Source organism: Lepus europaeus, chromosome 11 (assembly GCF_033115175.1).
Source record: "Lepus europaeus isolate LE1 chromosome 11, mLepTim1.pri, whole genome shotgun sequence".
NCBI lineage: Eukaryota > Metazoa > Chordata > Mammalia > Lagomorpha > Leporidae > Lepus > Lepus europaeus.
The window spans coordinates 52888329-52910495 of record NC_084837.1 but is presented as its reverse complement, the minus strand read 5'-3'; the positions used below and the strand labels follow the sequence as shown (position 1 = coordinate 52910495).

Genomic DNA, 22167 nt, shown 5'->3' with positions numbered 1-22167 from the left:
AGGCAAACACAGGAGGTGCTAACCATGGGGGAACTTGAGGGCTTGTGTATGCCCACAGCACCTTGGCACTAGAAGCTAGTGAGGGGGCCAACTAATGACAATGGCAAATGTGAACCTTCTGAGTTCAACTTTTGGCTGTTCAAGGAGCATGCTACTCTGGCACTAATAGTTCAAGTAGTCCTAGAGCAGTCTGGGAGGAGCCCAGGGATTTTTCTAGGGGAAGAATCTGCCGTACTGAGGAACTAGTGAGTCATCTTGACGCAGCAAGTTCCACTTTTTTATCTGGGCCCTTTGGAACTGGACCACTGAGATAGAAAAGTTCAGACATTATTTTGTTTCAGGAGGAACTGGAGGCAATGATGACAAAAGCTGATAATGAAAATAGAGATCACGAAGAAAAACTGGAGAGGCTGAGTCAACTCCTAGACATCAAGAACAACCGTATCAAGCAACTGGAAGGTATTTTAAGAAGCCATGGCCTTCCAACATCTGGCAAGTCTTAGTACCTTGTTCTCCTCATCCTGGTACCCTGCACACAGCTCATGCCTGTGTTCCTCTCTGTGTACCGTGTAGTAGGTTGCCTCTCATGGCCATTGCAGGCCACTGACCCCTCCTACTCCTTATCTCATCATCTTTGTTGTTTTAACATAGGGTTAGCAGCTTCCGTCCTTCCATTATGTCAGTGTGTTGTCCTGATTTCTCTGCAGAGCCTCATCAGGGCCCAGCAATGATTTTGAGGGGATTGATTCTGTTTTGAGAATTGGAGAGTGTTGCTGTTGGCCCTCAAGGTGGTATATTATACTCTCTTGCTCTCCTCTCTGTCAACCCAAGCCTGTAAAGCTTCGTCACTCAATCCTCATCATCCTTTTCCTTGAGGCTCTTGGGAAAAAAAAAATCTCTAGAATCTTTATTACAGTTTGAGGATGTCAACAGTGACATGGCAGCAATGAGTTGCTGCAAGTTTTTCGTTTTGAATTTCCTGTATTTAGTACAGCCGCTGCTGACCAGGTTCTGGTGTCAACCTTGTATGTTAGGTGGGGAACATCCAGCCTGGAGGCCATAGAAGGCCCACGAGATCACTTGGTTTGGCCCTACCAAGGCGACCTCAGGCAGGAATTGAAGTTTAATAAGTCTGTGACAGGCTCTTTTTTTTTTTAAGTTGATAATTTTATATGGCCCACAGATGATGTTCTAAATATCCATATGACCCTTAGTAGAAAAGATTCCCCACCCCGTTATATGTCAAGAAACTTGGCTTTTTCTACTCAGTGGTGTGAGATCTGACTCTCATTAACCAAATTATCCAGAGACATTTAAATTGGAATGTTTTTATTGTACAATAGTGGTTATTCCATTGTTGCCATGAGAGTATTTGGAACCACTGTTGAGGGCAGCCCTGTCTCTAGCAAGAAGAGTCATAAGTAGGGTTCTTAGTATACATGAAACTGGAATAAAGGGACAGGAGTCTTCTCTGGGTCATGGTTTATCCAAGCCAAGGTGAGTCTGACAAGGTCACTGACATATGACAAAGGAAATCCTCCCTTGGAATGAAACTCTTACATCCTTCAGATTCAAGGTCCTTGTCCCAAGACAGTGCAGAATAAGTACTTTTACCTATTTCTAAAGATTCATTTGCTTTAACTTGCCATTCTTTGATTACTGGTAAGGCTGAAGAGCTTTTCATGTGCTTAACAGTTATTTGAATTATTTCTTTTGAGAATTAGCTGTTTTTGTCTTTTGCTCATTTATTAACAGTATTTAAGTTCTTTGTGTGCTAAGACTATTAACACTATGTCATATAAAACACAACTTAAATATACTATATTTAATTATATCAGTCTTATGAATTAAGAAACCATTAGTCATGTCTGTGTTCCTACTTTTTCTTTTAAACCTGAAGACATTCTGCTGTATCCAGAACATTTTACTCTGCTTTCATAGCCTTTTTTTTTTTTTAATTATTTATTTGAAAGGCAGAGTTAGAGGGAAAGATAGAGAATCTTCCTTCTGCTGGCTCACTCCTTAGTTGGACGCAACTGCTGGAGTTGGGCCAGGCGAAAGTCAGGAACCAGAAGCTTCATCCAGGGCTCCCACATGGGTGCAGGCCATCTTCTGGTGCTTTCCCAAGCACATTATGAGGGAGCTGGATTTGAAGTGGAGTAGCCGGGACTCAAACTGGGACCCGTGTGCGATGCTGGTGCCACGTGTGGCGGCTTTACCCACTATGCCACAGTGCCAGACCCTGCTTTAACTTTTTTTTTTTTTAAGATTTCTTTATTTGAAAGACAGTTAAAGAGACACAGAGGTAGAGAGAGGTCCTCCATCCGCTGGTTCGTTTCCCAGATGGCCGCAATGGCCAGAGCTGTGCCAATCTGGAGCCAGGAGCTTCTTCTGGGTCTCCTATGAGGGTGCAAGGGACCCAAGGACTTGGGCCATCTTCTACTGCTTTCCCAGGCCATAGCAGAGAGCTGGATTGGAAGTGGAGCAGCCAGGACTCAAATAGCACCCATATGGGATGTTGGCACCGCAGGCAGCAGCTTTACCCACTACTACACTGTGCTGGCCCCTGCTTTAACTCTAAAAACAGGACCTTCAAGGTGTGGGCATTGTGGCACAGCAGATTAAGCTGCCTCTTGAGACATTTGCACCCCCTATGGCAGTGCCTGGTTCAAGTTTTGGGTACTTTGATCCAGTTCCCTGTGAATGTGTATGCTGGGAGGCAGCAGATGATGGCTGAAGTTCTTGGGTCCCTGCTACCTGAGGGAGTTCCAGACTCCTCGTTTTCGCCTGGCTTGGCCCAAAACTGTTGAGGGTGTTGGGCAAGTGAACCAGTAGATGGAAGATATTTTTCTCAATCTCTTTCTCTTTCTACCTTTCTTTGCTTTTTTTGTTTTTCTAAGGATTGATTGATTGCTTTGAAAGTCAGAATTGGATCTGTCATAAGTGGTTCATTCCCCAAATGGCTGCAATGGCCAAGGCTGGGCCAGGCCAAAACCAGGAGGCAGAAATCTTCCAGGTCTCTGCGTGAATACTTGGACCATTTCCAGCTCCTTTCCTATGCGTATTAGCTGGGGGTTGGATCAGAAGTGGAGCAGCCGTGACTGGAGCCAGCACTCCTATGGATGCCAGTGCTACAGGCAGAAACTTACCCTTCTGCGCCACAGCGCCAGCCCCTCTCTTCCTACCTTTCAAATTAAAAAAAAAAATTATTATTATTATTATTATTTTTTACAAAAAACAGGACTTTTACCATCTACACACTGTGATGACTCAATTACTCCCCAGTTCAAAGCACACTATATATAATTTTCTCTTGGGCTAGACAGGGATGTTCACACAGGTGTGATACATTGTCTACATATCTTGCATCCCACCGCCAATATTTTCAGCCTCTTTCCAGTAAGTCTCCTCTCCCACTTTTCACTCCATTGCTCTTTGACTTCAAGGGGACTTTTTGCCTTCTTAGGATGAAACCAAATTTGAACAGAATGAAAAATGACTGGTCTGGCTGGAGAAAGGGAAGCATTTCTTGGTTTGGCCCAGCAGAATGTAATAGAGACTGCATCCGTGCCTTGGTATTTTCTTGATAGCTGATACACCTGACTCTTGGAGAAATATTCATGTTTTGTGTTCCTCATTCCTTCTTGTGAAATTACCTGTTAATTGATACAGCCTTGCTGTGAACCATAATAATGTAATCTGATGAAATGTGCCACCCAGTGTTTTCCTGAGTTGAGTGTTCCAGTTGCTCATCCTGTATCTTCTCTCTAAAGCAGGCTTTGGATCATTTGGCCATCAGAATTCAAAGCTCCTGGTTGTCATTCTAATTGTCTTTCCTTTTAAATCACATAGTCTCTTGAAATATTCGCAACTTGGGCATCCATGTTTTTCTTCTTCTTTCCAACCTTCTTTCCTCTAAGGAAGAGCTCCCGACCCTTTAATGGATAGACAGTTTTCTGTTCCCTCTAGAGCAGCTCAAAGACATTGCCTATGGCACTCGACAAATGTCAGTAAGTCTAAAAACCCTGCCTGCCCTCGGAGATGAGGAGAGAGCGGATGTTTCCTTGCTGCGTCAGAGTGACAATCTTTTCGAACTACACATCCACCAGGCCTTCCTGACATCTGCTGCCTTGGCTCAGGCTGGAGATGCCCGCCCTACTACCTTCTGCACCTATTCCTTCTATGATTTTGAAACTCACTGTACACCACTCTCTGTGGGGCCGCAGCCCTGCTACGACTTCACCTCCCAGTATGTGGTGGAGATGGATTCCCTTTTCCTGCACTACCTTCGAGGGGCTTCAGCCCGTCTTGATCTGCACCAGGCTGTGGCCAGTGAACACCACACCCTTGCAGCCGGATGGATTTGCTTTGACAGAGTGCTAGAGACCGTGGAGAAAGTCCATGGCTCGGTCACACTTACTGGTAAGTAAGTACTGTTGGCTTCCTGTAACCCATGAGACCACTGCAGAATTTTCCTGAGTCTGTGCTTGCACTTCTGGTGGCTTCCCATTTTCTTCCTCTGCCTTTATTCTTGGTCTTTGCCACACCCTCTCTATTCTCCATGCCTTTTGCACTTTCTGCTACCCCAGGAGTTGGTGGAGAAGACTTTGGGGTGCTAGAGTACTGGATGAGACTGCACTTCCCCATAGGACGCAGCCAACTGGCATGCAATAAACAAAAGAAGGCCCAGGCCTACCTGTCAGCCAGCGTACCTGGAGCCTGGGAGGCCAAGGAGGATGAGGTGAGATGTCCCCATGCAGCTCACAGGAGCCTAGTCAAAAGCTCATGAGAACAGCTCCATCTCCCACTGTCAGTAGGTGTTCTGAGTGTGAATGAAAGAAGAAAAACACCACAGCTAGTCCAGATTCTTCCCCTGAGCAAGCTTGAGTTTCAAATGAAACCAAGCCCTTGGAGCTGGCTGTCTTTCCTTGCCGTGAACACAACAGCTTCTGTGTACCACCCTTGAAGATGAGGCCTGAGGGCTAGCATCGCCCTCAAGTGACTGCGAGAGTCAGTTTGCAGGGAGGGGAAGGTCGTTGGATCTGTCTGCAGCCCAGTCAGGCTAACAGTTCTCAGGGTCCTAGCTCTACCTCACCCGGGGTGGGGTTGGCCCTCACCTACCATGATGAACTTGCTCTGCCCTTTTTCCTCAACCCAAGACCAACATCTTTCCAGTCCAGATCAAAAGCTTGGCAACCTCAGAATGAGCTGCGGATTGAAATCACCAGGTGCTGCGGCCTCCGGGGTCGCCAGCTGGGAGCTCAGCCCAGTCCATACGTCATGTACCGCTTCTTCACCTTCTCTGACCACGACACTGCCATCGTTCCAGCCAGTAACAGTCCCTACTTTAGAGACCAGGCTCGGTTCCCAGTGCTTGTCACCTCTGATCTGGATCAGTATCTGAGGCGGGAGGCCCTGTGCATCTACGTTTTTGATGATGAAGAGTCAGAGCCTGGCCTGTACCTGGGCCGAGCTCAGGTGCCCTTGCTGCCTCTTGCACAGAACCAATCTGTAAAAGGTGGGAGTTTGAGGTTGTCCCATCTTCATGCCTCTTCCCCAGTGTCGTCTCTGTCTTGATTCTGCTTTTGTGTACTTGCTTGGAACAGTCTTAAAATCTACAGAAAGGACTTTAAACTGTTGTCAAGAGCTCCAGAGCGGAAGACTTGAAGCCTCACTTCTTCCATGGAATTGTTGCCTGCTGCTGCTTTTCAGCAACTTGCACAAGTTTCAAGTTGATAGACCAACACCCCCTAAAATCGATGCCTCTGTTTCGGAACAAACTAGCATTCTGCAGTGTTTCCCAGTGTTTGTCTTGACAGGAGGCCTGTTGTTTCTTGATGCATGACTAGCTATTTGATAATAAGCTGTGATCTTCCACTCCCCCATACTTCTCTCAAGTCTTTTAAACATTAGACACAAGTTAGAGACTTCCACATCAGACCATGACAAAGGCAAATGAATTGGATTTATTTTTTCCCCAGTGTAGAGCTGAGCTCCACACTGTCTTGTCTTATCTTCATTCCTGGGGTTGTGGGGTGCACGTAGGAGGGGTCAGCTCTCTGGCTACAGTCCCAGGAGGGTGAGGCAAGAGTACACATTCCCTTACTAGGATGTGTGGATCGGTACAGCTGGTGCCAACCACATTTAACAAGCTTCTGTGTGCTCCAGGAAGTGTGTGCTCCTCATCCTGACACTGCTTCAAAAAAGAAAAAAATAATGAGGAAGGAAGGAAGGAAGGGAAGGTTGACACTTCCACTCACAACTCTGCCAAAGAGGAGAGACAGAGTGAGCTCTCTGCCATTGGTGTTACAAATCGGCAGCCTGACGGTTGGAAAAAGACATCTTGCTTAAGCCTTCTTGGGCTCACTGGAGTGTAGATGATGGTTTGCTTGGTATACCTAAGACATAGTAAGCCTTTGATAATAGCAATCATCATACCATCTTATCTCTTGGGTAGCTGGCTGATGACAAGCAAGCTGTTTTCCTCTCTACGTCCTTTGTCTCTTCCTGAAACCTGTACAGACCCTTCCCTCCCCTGTCACTACACTGCTGTTTTATGTTACTTCTGAATATATTATCATCCTGATTATTTGGTGGGTATTAATTAGTTACTAACAAAATATGGTGAAATAAAAAGGAGAAAATAGAACTGTACAAGAAATACTCACTTGCCTATTTCATGGGATCAGGTCTTATTAATTAATGTTCGTGTGCCTCCCAGGGGATTTTAACCTCACTGACCCTGCAGAGAAACCCAATGGAACTATCCAAGTGCACCTGGATTGGAAGTCGCACTACCTACCTCCTGAGACCGTCCTGAAAGCAGAAGCACAGGATAAGGAAAGGGACACCAAGGGTGGTTTAGAGATCTTGTCTGAAGAGGAAAAGCCTGCCTTTCCTCCACAGGTAGCTCTCCAGGACTCCCCAGGTAACAGATCTCTGCCAGTCTTGAGCAGATTTGAAGGAGACAGTGTTAGCCTTGGAGTTAAATGCCTTCTGTGAATGTCAGGTGTTATGCAAACTTAATCTCCACGCCTTATAATGCTTGAGACATTGATTGAGTGGAAACCCTGGGTTTTCTTGAGGGGAGGAGAGAGTGAGAGTCTCTTAGTTCTGTGGCAGGAGAAGAATGAAGTCCACTGCAAGTTCACAGACCCCTTTCTTGTGTATCGAGGTCGCCTTGTAAGGCTGTCTCTGACCCTTCTGTCCAGAACCAGGTGACATCTGCCGAGATTCCCATTGAAGCTGGCCAGTATCACGTAAAGAGAAAACTTCCTCAGGTGGGAGAAAGAAAGGAAAAGGAACGCCAGGTTGCCACCTACTCAAGAAGAAAACATGGCAAAAGAATAGGTGCCCAAGGAAAGAACAGGATGGAGTATCTTAGTCGTAACATCTTAAATGGGAATACGTTGCAAGTAAGAAACCCTGAAGAACTAAAATATGGGTTGTAGTGTCCTCAGGTGTGTTATTCTCAGAGGCAGAAGCAGAAGCAGACACACAAGACAGGCAATAATCATAGCTATCTGTTTCCACAAGCACAAGTAGATTAATGAAGCCCCTGGACTGTTCATTTTCATATAATTTAACTCAGCATATTTTATGCTCTACAATTTATGCTAAGAACCTTAGTATTTGTATGTATGTGTATATTTATTTTAAAGCAAATACTACATTATAAAAAGTGAAGAGAGCTAATATATATATATATATATATATAGAGAGAGAGAGAGAGAGAGAGAGAGAAAACCAAGATGTTACCAGTGATACACTATTGTTTTTCTTACTCTGAAGCAGGTGAACTACACTGAGTTGAAGTTCTCAGGGCTTAAGATCACCGAAGATGATGGTCTTAAAAGTCAGCACACAGAGGAGACCATGTCCTCTCAGCCAGCACCGAAGTGCAAGGAATCCCTGCATCCCGTAAATGGTATTGTCCTCTCATTTTCCTACATAACCGCTTAATTACGTTATCAAGCCAGGTGTTTACCTTTGTCCTTTGTCTTGCAGTGCTAAATCTTTTATGGAAAGCTAGTACACAAGACCCTGGGCCCAATTTCATGTTATAAGTCTGATGGTCAGGCCAACCAATGCTAGAATTCTCAAAGCTAGGTAACTAAGCTAGCTAGTGTTTATAAAATGCTAATTTGCTCCAGTCTTGTGAATTACAAAGGAGCATAATTGTCTCCTTTGTGGTATTAACCCAATTTTTAAAATTAAGGTAAAGACTTATTTTTTAAAAAAAGATTTACTTATTTATTTAAAAGTCAGAGTTACACAGAGAAGGAGAGGCAGAGATTGTGAGAGAGGTCTTCCATTTGCTGGTTCACTCCCCAGTTGGCCGCAAAGGCCAGAGCTGGGCTGATCCAAAGCCAGGAGCTTCTTCCAGGTCTCCCAGATGGGTGCAGGGGCCCAAGGACTTGGGCCATCTTTCACTGCTTTCCTAGGCCATAGCAGAGAGCTGGATCAAAAGTGGAGTGGCCAGGACTCAAACTGGCGCCCATATGGGATGCCAACACTGCAGGAGGTAGCTTTACTCTCTGCCACAGCAACAGCCACAAGACTTCCTTCCTTTCTTCCTTTCTTTCTTTTTTTTTTTTTTAAAGAATTACTTATTTATTTGGAAGTTGGAGTTACACAGAGAGAGGCAGAGGCAGAGAAAGAGAGAGGTCTTCCATCTGCTGGTTCACTCCCCAGTTGGCCGCAATGGCCAGAGCTGCGCCCATCTGAAGCCAGGAGATTCTTCTGGGTCTTGCATGTGGGTGTAGGGGACCAAGGGTTTGGGCCATCTTCTACTGCTTTCCCAGGTGCATTAGCAGAGAGCTGCATCTGAAGAGGAGCAGCCAGGACAAAAAACGGCACCCATATATGGCATGCCAGCACCTCAGGTGGAGGCTTAGCCCACTACTATGCCACAGCACTGGTCCCAGAATGATTTCAAACTTACATAACAGCTATACAAATAGGAAAAAAAAATTCACAAACTCCCTGCCCAAATTTAACAGGTTGTCACTGTTTATCATTTTGTTCTGGAACATTTGAGAATATGTTGCAAACTACTATATTTAATTTTTTCTAAGAAAAAGGAAGTTATGTTATATAATCACAGTACAGTTGTCAGATTTGTCAAACTTAACAAGATAATGTTATTACCTAATGAGTCCACTCCACTGTCAGAATTTGTTGGTTGCACTAGTAATGTCCATGAAAAGCTGCCTTTTACCCACTTTATTCAATCCACGATCCCACATCAGGTTTAGTCATTTCCTTTTTTAGTCTCCTTTAATTGGGAATTTTTTCTTTCATGGTATTGACATTTTTTTTAAGATGCACTCTTTTTTTTTAAATTTTTATTTATTTATTTGAAAGAGTTACACAGAGAGATGAGGAGAGGCAGAGAGAGAGGTCTTCCATCTGCTGGTTCACTCCCCAATTGGCCAAAATGGCACAGGGCTGGAGCCAGGAACTTCTTCGGGGTCTCCCATGTGCATGCAGGGGTCCAAGGACTTGGGCCATCTTCTGCTTTCCCGGGCCAAAGCAGAGAGCTAGACTGGAAGAGGAGCAGCTGGGACTCGAACCGGCGCCCATATGGGATGCTGGCACTGCAGGCGGCGCCTTTACCCGATGCACCAAAGTGCTGGTCCCGGTACTGACATTTTTGAGGAGCACGGGCAAGTTGTTCTGTAGAACATGCCTCCATCTGGACTTGTGTGGTGTTTTTTCACAATTAGATTCCAGTTCTGTTTTCCTCTCTCTCTCGCTCTCCTCCCTCACCTCCCTCCCTCCCTCCCTTTTTTCCTCCCTCCCTCCCTTTTTTCTTCCCTCCCTCCCTTCTTTTCTTTCCTCCCTTCTTCTTCTTCTTCTTCCTTCTTCCTTCTTCTTCCTTCTTCCTCCTTCCTCCTTCCTCCTTCTTTCTTTTTTTTTTTTACAAGAATGTCCCAGAGGCTGGCGCCATGGCTTAACAGGCTAATCCTCCGCCTTGCAGCGCCTGCACACCAGGTTCTTGTCCCGGTTGGGGCGCCGGATTCTATCCCGGTTGCCCCTCTTCCAGGCCAGCTCTCTGCTATGGCCCGGGAAGGCAGTGGAGGATGGCCCAAGTCTTTGGACCCTGCACTCGCATGGGAGACCAGGAGAAGCACCTGGCTCCTGGCTTCAGATCAGCGAGATGTGCCGGCCACTGCGGCCATTGGAGGGTGAACCAACAGCAAAAAGGAAGAACTTTCTCTCTATCTCTCTCTCTCACTATCCACTCTGCCTGTCCAAAAAAAAAAAAAAAAAAAAAAAAAAAAAAAATTTAAGAATGAAAGTTTGCCAAGTTTTCCTATCTTTTTTTTTTTTTAAGATTTATTTAATTGAAAGAGTTAGAGAAAGAGAGAGGAGAGAGAGAGAGAGAGAGAGAGGTCTTCCATGGCCTGGTTCACTCCACAAGTGACCACAGATGGAGCTGGGCTGATCTGGAGCCAGGAGCCAGGAGCTTTTTCTGGGTCTTGCACATGGGTGCAGGGGCCCAAGGACTTGGGCCATCTTCCACTGCTTCTCCAGACCATAGCACAGAGCTACATTGGAAGTAGAGCAGCCAGGACTAGAACTGGTCCATCATTTGTTCTTTTGTAATTAATTATTATCTGTGATATGAAAAGATATCCAAAGACTCTGTAAATATCTTGTTTCTCACCAAATTTTATTTAATAATTTTGGCACCTTTTTATGGTGTGTGTGTGTGTGTTTTGCCTGAATCAATTACAAAATGTTTTCAAAATATGCTACAAATTTGGAAATGAACTAATAGAAATTAAGACATTTAAGAACTACATACAGAAATTTATTACAGAGAGAAATAGGTTGAAAACAAATTAGAGAGCTGGGGCTTGCGCTGTGGCGCAGCGGGTTAAAGCCCACTCCTGAAGTGCTGGCATCCCATTTGGACACCAGTTCTAGTCCTGGCTGCTCCTCTTCCAGCTCTCTGCTGTGGCCTGGGAAATCAGTTAGAAGATGGCCCAAGTCCTTGGGCCCTTACATTCGTGTGGGAGATCCAGAAGAAGCACCTGGCTCCTGGCTTCAGATGGGCGCAGTTTTGGCCGTTGTGTCCATTTGGGGAGCAAACCAGTGGATGGAAAATTTCTCTTTCTGTCTCTAACTCTCTGTGTGACTATGTCTTGCAAATAAATAAAATAAATCTTAAAAAAAAAAAAAAAGCACAAACAAATTAGAGGGACCAGTCTTGTATAAATAGTGGTTAGGCTGCTGCCTACAATGCTGGCATCCCATATGGGTGCCAGTTCGAGTGCCAGTAACTCCCTGTTAATACACCTGGAAAAGCAGCAGAAGATGGCCCAAGTGCTTGGGCCCCTGTACTCATGTGGGAGACCTAGAAGAAGCTTCTAGTTTCAGTCTGGCCCAGCCCTGGCTGTTGTGGCCATTTGGGGAATGAACCAGCAGAGGGAAGACCTCTCTCTTTCCCTCTCTCTGTACAACATGATGGAAAATAGGAAAAAAAGGAAAGGGACATAAAGGATGAAGTGAAGTTTGAGCTACACTTAATAAGGTATAGGAGAGGAGAAATAAGGGAGACAAGAACAATATTTAAAGTGATAATGACTTAGATTTTCCCAGAACTAATCAAGAATATTAAGATCCAATGAAATGAAACTCAAGCAAGATCAGTAAAAATAAATTCAGATTTAGACATGTAATAATAAAAATATAGAAAATAAAACCAGAGATATTAAAAGTGTCCAATCAAAAGAGAAAGCCAGTCCTTGGTACATCAAGTAAAACAAGTAACTGACTTGTCAGAGCTACCACTGTAGCCAGAAGCCAGTGTGCCTGACAGAAAGCGGGTAACTGCCAATTAAGAGATCACCACCCACTAAATATCTCCTTTCAAAACAGACATTTTCAGACTAACCAGAATGGAGTGTTTGCCACTATGTCACACACTAAAGAGAATGCGAAGGTGGTTCTTTTGGCTGAAGGAAATTTATTCCAGAAGGAAACACAAAGATGCAGCAAGGAGTTAAATGCAAAGAATAGGATTAACTTAAATGAGTGTATTAAGCAAAAACATCAGCTTGTGGCATTTTAAATATTTTCAGGATTTAAATTGATGGGCGTTTGGCACATCAGTCCTGCTGTCACTTGGGATATCCACATCCCACGTGGAAGTACCTGGGTTTGAATTCCTGTTCTGCTCTCCATTCCAGCTTCCTGCCAATGCAACTGATTACCCAAGTACTTAAGTCCCTTCCACCCATGTGGGAAAGTCGGTGTGAGTTCCTGGCTCCTGATTTCCACCTACTTCAAACCTGTCTGTTGCAGGCATTTGGGGAGTGAACTAGCAGATAGGAGAACTCTGTCTTTGCTTTTCAAATAAAATAAAAATAGATTTGAAAGAGTTACAGAGAAGGAAGGAGAGGCAGAGAGAGAGAGAGCTCTTCCATTCACTGGTTCACTCCCCAATTGGCTGCAATGGCCTGAGCTGTGCTGGTCTGAAACCAGGAGCCAGGAGCTTCTTCCAGGTCTTTCCACGCAGGGGCCCTAGGTCTTGGGCTATCTTCTACTGCTTTCCCAGGCCATAGCAGAGAGCTGGATCGGAAATATTGCAGCTGGGACTTGAACCAGCTCTCGTATGGGTTGCTGGCACTTCAGGCGGCAGCTTTACCTGCTATGCCTCAGCGCCAGCCCCAGATAAACTTTATTTAAAAAAAACTGAATCATATTTTAAGAATAGGTGAATGATGGATGAAAGATAAATAATAGTGGATAATAAAAAAATAGTGGATTGATGATATGTCTGTGTCCTGCAGTACCTGCAAATGGTATTTAAAAAGAAAGTCTTCGCACATGCTATTAGGTTAAAGATCTTGAGATCATCCTAGATTATCCAAGTGGTCCTTCAGTTTGGTGACAAATGTCCTGTAAGAGACATGCACAGGAGAGAAGGAAACAATGTGACATGGAGGCAGGTTTTTTTTTTTTTAATTTTAATTTAAAAAATTTTTTTATTTGAACGGCATAGTTACAGAGAGAGAGAGAGAGAGAGGGAGGGGGACAGAAAGGGAGAGGAAGGAAAGAACAAAGGAGGGAGGGAAGGAGAGGAGGAGACAAAACAAGGCCTGATTTTCCATCTGCTGGTTTACTCCTCAAGTGGCCACAATGGCTAGGGCTGGGCCAGGCCGAAGCCAAGGGCCAGGAGCTTCTTCTGGTTTCCCATGTGGGTAGCAGGGGCCCAAGTACTTGGGCCATCTCAGGCAGGCTGGGATTTATATAGCTTCTAGTACCTAAGGGTCTGGAAGGGTGGGCAGTGGCAGAGTTGATCTGGTTTGTACAAGCTTTTCAGGGGCTTTTCAATTTTGATGGGCCTTAGTTGGAAAAGAAAGCAGAGGGTGGGGAGGGGAAAATACAAGGCGTGGAATTGAGCTGGTTGTGAAAGAATGCAGGGGCTAGAGAGTCCCTTGGGGATTGGATCTGCTTTTGGACAAGGAGACTAAATGGCTCTGAGGCTTACATCTTTGTTCCATTGCCTGGAGCCACCAGGAACTGGAAAGGCAAGGAACACAGGAAAGATTGGATTGTCCCTTAGATCCTTTAGAGGAAGCATGAAGTAGCCAACACCTTGATCATGGAATTGAGGCCAGAAAATTCGGAGGCTAGTCTTGTTTACCATGTTTGTGAAAATGTGTTAGAGCAGCCATTAATTTCTGTTAATTCAGACAATAGAAAATACTTAGTATGTAACTGACACACTTCTAAAAAACCCATGCATCAAAGAAGAAATACTAAGGAATATTAGCAATTATGTTGAAATGTATGAAAATGAAAGCAGATGGGCCAGCATTGTGGCATAGCAGATAAAGCCGACCGCCTACAATGTGGGCATCCCATAATGGCGCTGATTGGAGTCCCCTGCTCCACTTCCCATCCAGCTCCCCACTAATGCGCCTGAGAAAGCAGCAGAAAATGGGCCAAGTCTTTAAGCCCCTGCAACCCATGTGGGAGACCTGGAAGAAGCTCCTGGCTTCCAGCTGGCCCAGCCCTGGTTGTTAAGGCCTTTTGGGGAGTGAACCAGCAGATGGAAGATCTGTCTCTCTCTCTCTCTCTGCCTTTTTAAAAATTTTTTTTAAGGATTTATTTATTTGAGAGGCAGAGTTACATAGAGAAGGAGAGACAGAAAGACAGGTCTTCATCTGCTGGTTCATTCCCCAAATGGCTGCAACAGCTGGAGCTGAGCCAGTTCTAGAGCAGAAATCGGTGAAATCGAAAACAGAAAAGAATGGAGAAAATGAGAAGATAGACAAGCTTGATAAGCCTGGATCTAGACGAGATGGGACACGTTCAGAGTGATATGGCTGCAGGTCAAGCCTACATCTAGAATGACTATGTTCGTTAAGATCTAGCCAGGAGAGAGAAGCTATGTAGTCATTTGAAGAGATTAGTATAAAGAATTACAAGGGATTTGAAAGCAGGGAACGGGGACTGACTACTAAGAAGTAAAGGTAACTCTGAGGAATACAGAAATAGCAGATTCCTAGAGCTGTGATAGAGCCCCGAAGGAAGACACAGATCTGGGAGCCAACTCCTTTAGGGCTGATATCCAGGCCTCACTGCGAATGTGCAGTTACATCTTGCTGAATGGCACAGAAGTTTGCTGTGGATGTACCTGAGATGCTGGGAGTAAACTGTGCAAGGAGAAGGGCCAACCCAGGTGCATTTCGCCACCACCCCGCTCCCAAAGGTACCTGCAAACTACCTGTGGGGAGGTGCCATGAGCCTACTGGCCACAGGAACTGTCACCAAGCCCTGGGTTGCAGGAGTTCATATCTGCTCCGGGATCCTGCCCAAGTAGACAGACAGGAATCGGAAGAGAAACCCTCTCCTCCTCCAGTGATTCTTCAGTGCCCTCTGTTGGCAAAGCTTCACATGGTGCCATTTCACAAAGGAGAAATATTTACAGAGCTCAGCCTTACGTTTGCCGAGCAGGCAATGAAGGAGCTGAGAAGCAATAAATGGGCAGTTGGTAGGCAAATGAAGGAAAAAGGAGTGAAGGCACAGCAAAATTGGGGATGAATGTGTAAAAGAATATTATGAACAACTTTATGCAAGTAACTTAGACACATTCCTAAGAAGATTATAATTATTGAAACTGACTCGTGAATACATAGATTATGATGACCTATAAGAAGTAAAAACAGTGAATTGGCAATTAAAAGTCCTCCACAACAAGAAAACCCAGGCCTTTCTCTCTCAACCGCTCTCTGTAACTGTTTCCAATAAACAAAATAAATCCTTAAATTTATGGAGGGCTGGTGCCTGTGGTGCCAGTGTCCCATGTGGATACTCATTTTGTACTAGCTGTACCACTTCTGATCTGGCTCTCTGCTGTGACCTGGGAGGGCAGTGGAGGATGGCCCGAGTTCTTGGGCCCCAGTACCCCTGTGGAAAGCCTGGAGGAGGCTCCTGGCTTTGGATGGGCTCAGCTCTTGCTGTTGAGGCCGTTTGGGGGTGAGCCAGTAGATGGAGTCCCTCTCTCTGCCTTTGTCTTTCTGTGACTTTGTCCTTCAAATGAATGGATAAATCTTTAAAAAAAAAAAAAAAATCCAGGCCCAGATGACTTAGTGAATACTATCAATATTTAAGGAAAAAATGATGCTGACTTTTCAGTGTATGTCAGTAAATAGAAGGAACAAAGCTTCCTAACTCATTCAGTTTTTTATATATATACATTTTAAAGATTTATTTACTTATTTGAAAGGCAGAGAGAGCGGTCTTCCATCCGCTGGTTTACTCTCCAAATGGCCAAAATGGCTGGAGCTTCCTCCAGGTCTCCCATGTGGTTGTCAGGACCCAAGCACTTGGGCCATCTTCCACTCTTTCCCAGGCCACAGCAGAAAGCTGGATTGGAAGTGGAGCAACTGGGACTTGAACCAGTGCCTACATGGGCAGTGTGGCTTTGCCCGCTATGCCACAGCACCAGCTCCACTCACTCAGTTACAAAGTTGGTCTTATCTTAATAGCAAATGAAGCCATGGAAATAAACAAAACAAAACCTTAGTGACTTAAAATGACAATAGTTATTACTTTGGGTCACTAATGTGCAATTTGGGCAGGTCTCATGGGTAAGGGTCACTTCCCCTTCACATGGCATCCAGTGCCATGTGGTAACCTAGCCAGGGGCCTGAGGGATTTCTTTGGTAAGATGCCTCACTCTATCGGCTGCTCAGTCGGTCCTGACTGCCATTGGGAGCACAGCAGCAGCTGTAGGCCTGAAGCCTCAGCTGCTCTGCAGGCGCACCCTCTAGACGTTGCTTGGATTTCCTCAGGGCTGAGTGGCCGGGGTCCAACAGCAAGTCTGAAGACAAGGCTAAGTGCGTGGCATAGAAGTCACATAGCAGTCACTCCTGCCATCTTCTGGGTTGAAGCAGTCACAGAAACCCTTGTTAGTGGAAAGGGAGGGGGCATAGACCTCCCCCCTTAATAGGTCACATTGTAAGAACTCAGCGGGTGGGAGAGACCATTTGAAGCCATCAGTTGCCACACCTGATTTCACCGCTTTTCCTCCGCTTCATCATTTTCTTCAGCCACTACAAGAGACTTCCTCCCTGTCTTCCTTCCTCATTTCTGTTCTTTCTTCTTTTGCTCCCCCCCCCCCCCCCTTTTCCCCCAGAAGCAAGCCTCTGTAGTTTGGCAAGCTTCTGAATAAGCGAACCTTTGAAAGAGAGGGTTCGGTTCTTCAGTGGATCAAAGATGTGGGTCCTGGGTGTTTGCGCGGGCTAGACACAGCTTTGAGATGGACTCCAGCCTCTTCCCTGGCAGATGCAGAATCCTGTGATCAAGCTTCTGAAGTCAGTGAAGCACAGACGACAGACAGCGATGACGTCGTGGTGCCACCCGTATCTGAGAAATGTCCCAAAGCAGTAAGTACCCCGGAGCATCGCTGCATGGGAGACGAGGCTGTAAATAATAGCAGTTGTATGCAGCGGCTATGGCCGTGGTTAAAAACCCAGTTTTAATTAAGCCTTATGGGAAATGCAAGTATTTGAAATAACACGACCTGTGAATGCAAGTCTGACAGACGGACGGATCCTTTGCTTGATTTGGTGTCAATGGTGACTCACCTCAGCACTTCTCTTACTCAAATCCCTGGCTTAGCTCTTGCTCCCGTATTCACTGTACACTGTGATTTATGCCCAGCCTGAGCGGTGTAGCCTGTCGATAAATCTGCTCTTTTGTAGCAGTTCAGTTCCAAGAAGGACAGGTTCAGATTCCGTTCTGTTTTTTATTTTGTTTTAAAGGTTTATTTACTTATTTGAGAGACAGAGGTACAGACAGAGAGGTCTTTCATCTACTAGTTTTCTACCCAGATGGCTACAATGGCCAGAGCTGAGCCAATCTGAAGCCAGGAGCTGCTTCTTCTTTTTTAATCTATTTATTTATTTGAAAAGCAGAGTTACAGAGGGAGAGAGAGAGAGATCTTCCATCCACTGGTTCATTCCTGACCTGGGCCGATCTGAAGCCAGGAGCCTCCTCTAGGTCTCCTTTCTGGGTGCAGAGGCTCTGGCACCTGGGCCATCCGCCACTGCTTTCCTAGGCACATTAGCAGGGAGCTGGATTGGAAGTGGAATAGCTGCGTCTTGAACCAAACTAGCGCCCATATGGGATGCCAGCGCCACAGGCAGAGGCTTTACCTACTATGCCACAGTGCCGGCCCCCAGGTTCCAATTCTGACAGGCCATGGAACCACTTCAGAGCCTTTTGGGGGATTCATACCTCTTTATATTTGCAATGGCAGTGAAAACACAAGAAACACATGCAAAAGAGATCTGCACCCAGCTCTGCCCTCAGCTTCTTACATATGCTTTACAGACAGCAATGGCAGGTAGCCAAGAAACTGCAGGGCAGAACTGTATCAGTGTCTAGGCTCTGTGACTAGCAGAAAGCATACCAGTTTTCAGGCCTGCTGGGTGCCATGACAGCGAGGGAGCCTGATTAACTCCACTTTCCCAACATCTGCCTAAGGAGAACAGGTTTACTTTGTGAAGTAGAAGCTGAAAGAGAAGAAAAGATTCTTCATGGAAGGGCTCAGAAATTATTTAATTTCCACATTTTTTAGCCTGCTCTGTAATTATTTATTCTTTTTTAATATTTATTTTATTTGAAAGTCAGAGTTACACAGAGAGAAGGAGAGGCAGAGAGAGAGAGAGAGGGAGGGAGGGAGGGAGGGAGGGGTCTTCCATCCGCTGGTTCACTCCCCAATTGGCCACAACGGCTGGAGCTGTGCCAGTCCGAAGCCAGGAGCCAGGAGCTTCCTCCAGGTCTCCTACACAGGTGCAGGGCCCAAGGACTTGGGCCATCTTCTACTGCTTTCCCAGGCCGTAGCAGAGAGCTGGATCGGAAGAGGAGCAGCCGGCACTGCAGGCAATGGTTTTACTGCTCCTCCCTAGTGCTGGCCCCAAAATCTTTTTTTTTAATACAACTCAATGTAAACTTTTTCTTTTTTTAAAAGATTTGTTTATTTGAAAGGTTCACTCTGTCTGGGTCTTGGGTGGCAGGGGCCCAAGTACCTGAGACATCATCCACGGCTTTCCTGGTGCATTAACGGGATGTTGGATAGGAAGTGGAGCAGCTGGGGCTTGAAGCAGTGCTCCACTGTGTGATGCTGGTTTTGAAGCAGTGGTTTAACTCTCTGTGTCACAATACCAGACCCTCCACGTAAACATTTAATGTAATAAATAGTTCAGCCTCATTTCTTCTGAACTTTAACATATCTTTTTTTTTTTTTTTTTTTTTTTTTCAGGCAGAGTTAGAGACAGACAGAGAGAAAGGTCTTCCTTTTTCCGTTGGTTCACCCCCCAAGTGGCTGCTATGGCCAGTGTGTTGCGGCCGTTGCACTGCGCCAATCCAAAGCCAGGAGCCAGGTGCTTCCTCCTGGTCTCCCATGCGGGTGCAGGGTCCAAGCACTTGGGCCATCCTCCACTGCACTCCTGGGCCACAGCAGAGAGCTGGACTGGAAGAGGAGCAACCAGGACAGAATCTGGCACCCCGACTGGGCTAGAACCCGGGGTTCTGACGCTGCAGGTGGAGGATTAGCGTAGTGAGCTGCGGTGCTGGCCAACATATCTTTTTAAAAGACATTATTCAGCTAGTATCTTGAGAAATACATACGAAATAGAGTAGAGCTCCAGAATGTTAGAATTAGATAACACATTAGATGTTATTACAGTGAGGAAGATCAAGTGATGGGCTCGGGATTACAGAGTTAGGTGGTGAATGAGCTGGAACTGCAGCCAAGCTTTCCCCACCACGCCACCTCTCAGCAGATCAGCAGACTTTTGAGCTTTGACCAGTCAGCCAGATTACATTAAAAATATCCTTAAGATTCCTCAGTAAGAATTCCTTTTAGGAAATAAATCTGTGTACCTGGAAGTATTGAGAAGTTTGAAAAAAAAAAAAAACCTACTCAAGCAAAGAAATTAGTGTTATTGTCAAATTAAACTCAAAACACAGGCATATATTTATTATTGAAAAAGCAAAAAATTATTATCGTGCTTCAGTATAGCTAAGCAAAAAAGCCAGAGGGGTTGGAGGGCTGAAGTCAACACTTGAGCTGTCATTCTTCTACCTGGAGTCACCCAGGAAAATGGAGGAGGCAATAGAGTGTAACTTTCGAAAGCACAGACAGGAGTGTGTAGCCCTGGGCTCTGCTGCTTACTGGCCATGGAGCTTTTGGTGTTTAACCTCTGTTAGGCTTTGCTTCCTCCCCTATAGAAGGATAACGTGAAGCATACTCTCCTTGTAGTGATATGGCAAGATTTAAATAAGGGTTCAATACACTGCCTGAGACACTTAAGGACTGAGTGATAGTGATAATGATGTGGATGATGGCAGTTGTCTGTCTTCTAACCTGTTTCAGTCCTCAAGATAAGGAACCTATAATCTGGGTCTGGCACAGTGGCTTAAGCCACTGCTTGGGAAATCTGCATCCCATATCCAAGTGCCAGTTTGAATCCTGGCTCTTCCACTTAGGAATTTCCTGCTAATGAACTTGGGAAGGCAGCAGAAAATGTCCCAAGGACTTGGGCCCTTGTCACCCACGTGGGAGACCAGAGCGGAGTTCTTGGCTCCTGGTTTCAGCCTGGTCCAGACTGGGCTGTTACAGTCATTAGGGGAGTGAACCAGTAGATAGAAGATCAATCCCCCACCACCACCTTTCAAATTTTAAAAATAAATACTAAAAATAAATAAATAAATATCTATATCTGTCTATATACACAGAGAGACACTTTTCCTAAATGTCTTTTCCTTAACAGCTAAAAAGTAAAGTAATTGCCGGTGCCACGGCTCACTAGGCTAATCCTCCGCCTTGCAGCGCCAGCACACCAGGTTCTAGTCCCGGTCAGGGCACCGGATTCTGTCCCGGTTGCCCCTCTTCTAGGCCAGCTCTCTGCTATGGCCTGGGAGTGCAGTGGAGGATGGCCCAAGTGCTTGGGCCCTGAACCCCATGGGAGACCAGGAGAAGCACCTGGCTCCTGCCTTGGGATCAGCGCGATGTGCCGGCTGCAGCAGCCATTGAAGGGTGAACCAATGGCAGAAGGAAGACCTTTCTCTCTGTCTCTCTCACTGTCCACTCTGCCTGTCAAAAATAAATAAATAAAGTAATCATGATACATAAGGCTCCTTATCCGTCTCTTTGCATCCAAGATTAGGACTGCTCCTGTGTGTGTAGGATGTACATGACTGTTTTCCAGGAGGCTCTGGGAGTCAGCACAAGCTTCCTAAAGGCCCTCTGTACGTATCAGCCCTCTAAGATTCTTGGGGAAAGCTCTCAGTGCAGCCACAAGAGAGCTTCCAGATAGCATGCCTTTCTATGGCTCATTCTCTCGCTCTCAGTATAGCATAGCAGACTTTTCCATGCTCCTCTGAATACCTGCTAACGAGACGGGAGTAATCGCTCGCATTCACTCTGTGGCCTCTTCAGCAGTAGTGTGCATTGAGATCCTCAAGATTTGCTCTCACATTCTTTCAGGTGTCAGGGGTGTCCTCCTCCTTGGGTATGTGGCTAGTTAATTTTAGCAACCCCTACTCCCAGCCAAATTAACTAGCACATCTGAGCTAGCAAAGCGGAGTCCTAATGCTGCGTAGCTCACTGCTTTCAAGAGTTCTTCCAGCAAGTTCTATATTCCAGTGGTTAACATTACTCATTGGATCCCCTTTTTTGATGTTCAGTACCGATAAAATGGTATAATGGAATCAGCTTATATAAAGAATTCTGAATCAAGTGCGATGCGCTGGCCACAGCGTACCAGCCACAGCGGCCATTGGAGGGTGAACCAACGGCAAAGGAAGACCTTTCTCTCTGTCTCTCTCTCTCTCTCTCGTTGCCCACTCTGCCTGTCAAAAAATTAAAAAAAAAAAAAAAGAATTCTGGATCAAAGATACATATATTTGTACAGGCAAAAATGATTAAAATTGTCAGTTTTGCAGAGTTCAATCTCATAAGAATGAATAAAGCCTCCATGTCATACTTGGCCCAGATTTTAATCTGATTCCTCCTCCTCATTTACCTTTGTTATCAAGATAAGCTTGATGCAGTCTGCATAAATATGGATTTCTGATTGTTGCCCCAGCACTATTAGCAAGTTTAAAATTTTCAAAATTGTGAGCAGTGTTTGGCACAGTAGTTAAGGCACTGCTTGGAATTCCCACATTCCCACATCAGAGTACCTGGGTTCAAGTCCCAGCTCTATTCCCAATTCTAGCTTCCTGCTAAAGCACACCCGCTGAGACAGTCAGTGAGGCTCAGGACACAGCCTGGGAGGCAGCAGGCGATGGCCGAACTACCCAAGTTCCTGACACCTATATGGGACACTCTGATTGAGTTCTAGACTTCTGGTTTAGCCCAGCCCTGGTGGTTTGGGGCATTTCAGCAGTGAACTATCTTTCTCTCTCTTTCCCTCCATCCCTTTCAAATAAAACATATATATTTTTAAAATATTTTGAGGGGCCAGCGCTGTGACACAGTGGACCAAGCCTAGGTCTCCAGTGCCAGCATCCCATATGGGTGCTGGTTCGAGTCCCAGCTGTGCCCCTTCTGATCCAGCTCTCTGCTGTGGCCTGGGAGAGTAGAGAAGATAACCCTGGGCCCCTGCACCCATGTGGAAGACCCGGAAGAAG

The 22167-nt window shown here is 45.6% G+C and overlaps 1 protein-coding gene across 1 annotated transcript in view; it reads left to right on the top strand.

Annotated features, from left to right (window-relative positions):
* The window catches only part of RPGRIP1 (RPGR interacting protein 1), an 84196-nt gene that overhangs the window by 48036 nt on the left and 13993 nt on the right, over window positions 1–22167 (top strand). Inside the window, exons 15-22 of the mRNA XM_062206592.1 lie at window positions 342–492; window positions 3970–4422; window positions 4590–4741; window positions 5176–5518; window positions 6722–6906; window positions 7212–7415; window positions 7792–7927; window positions 16810–16910. Coding sequence (XP_062062576.1) covers window positions 342–492; window positions 3970–4422; window positions 4590–4741; window positions 5176–5518; window positions 6722–6906; window positions 7212–7415; window positions 7792–7927; window positions 16810–16910 — 1725 coding nt within the window. The remainder of the gene's footprint in view (window positions 1–341; window positions 493–3969; window positions 4423–4589; window positions 4742–5175; window positions 5519–6721; window positions 6907–7211; window positions 7416–7791; window positions 7928–16809; window positions 16911–22167) is intronic.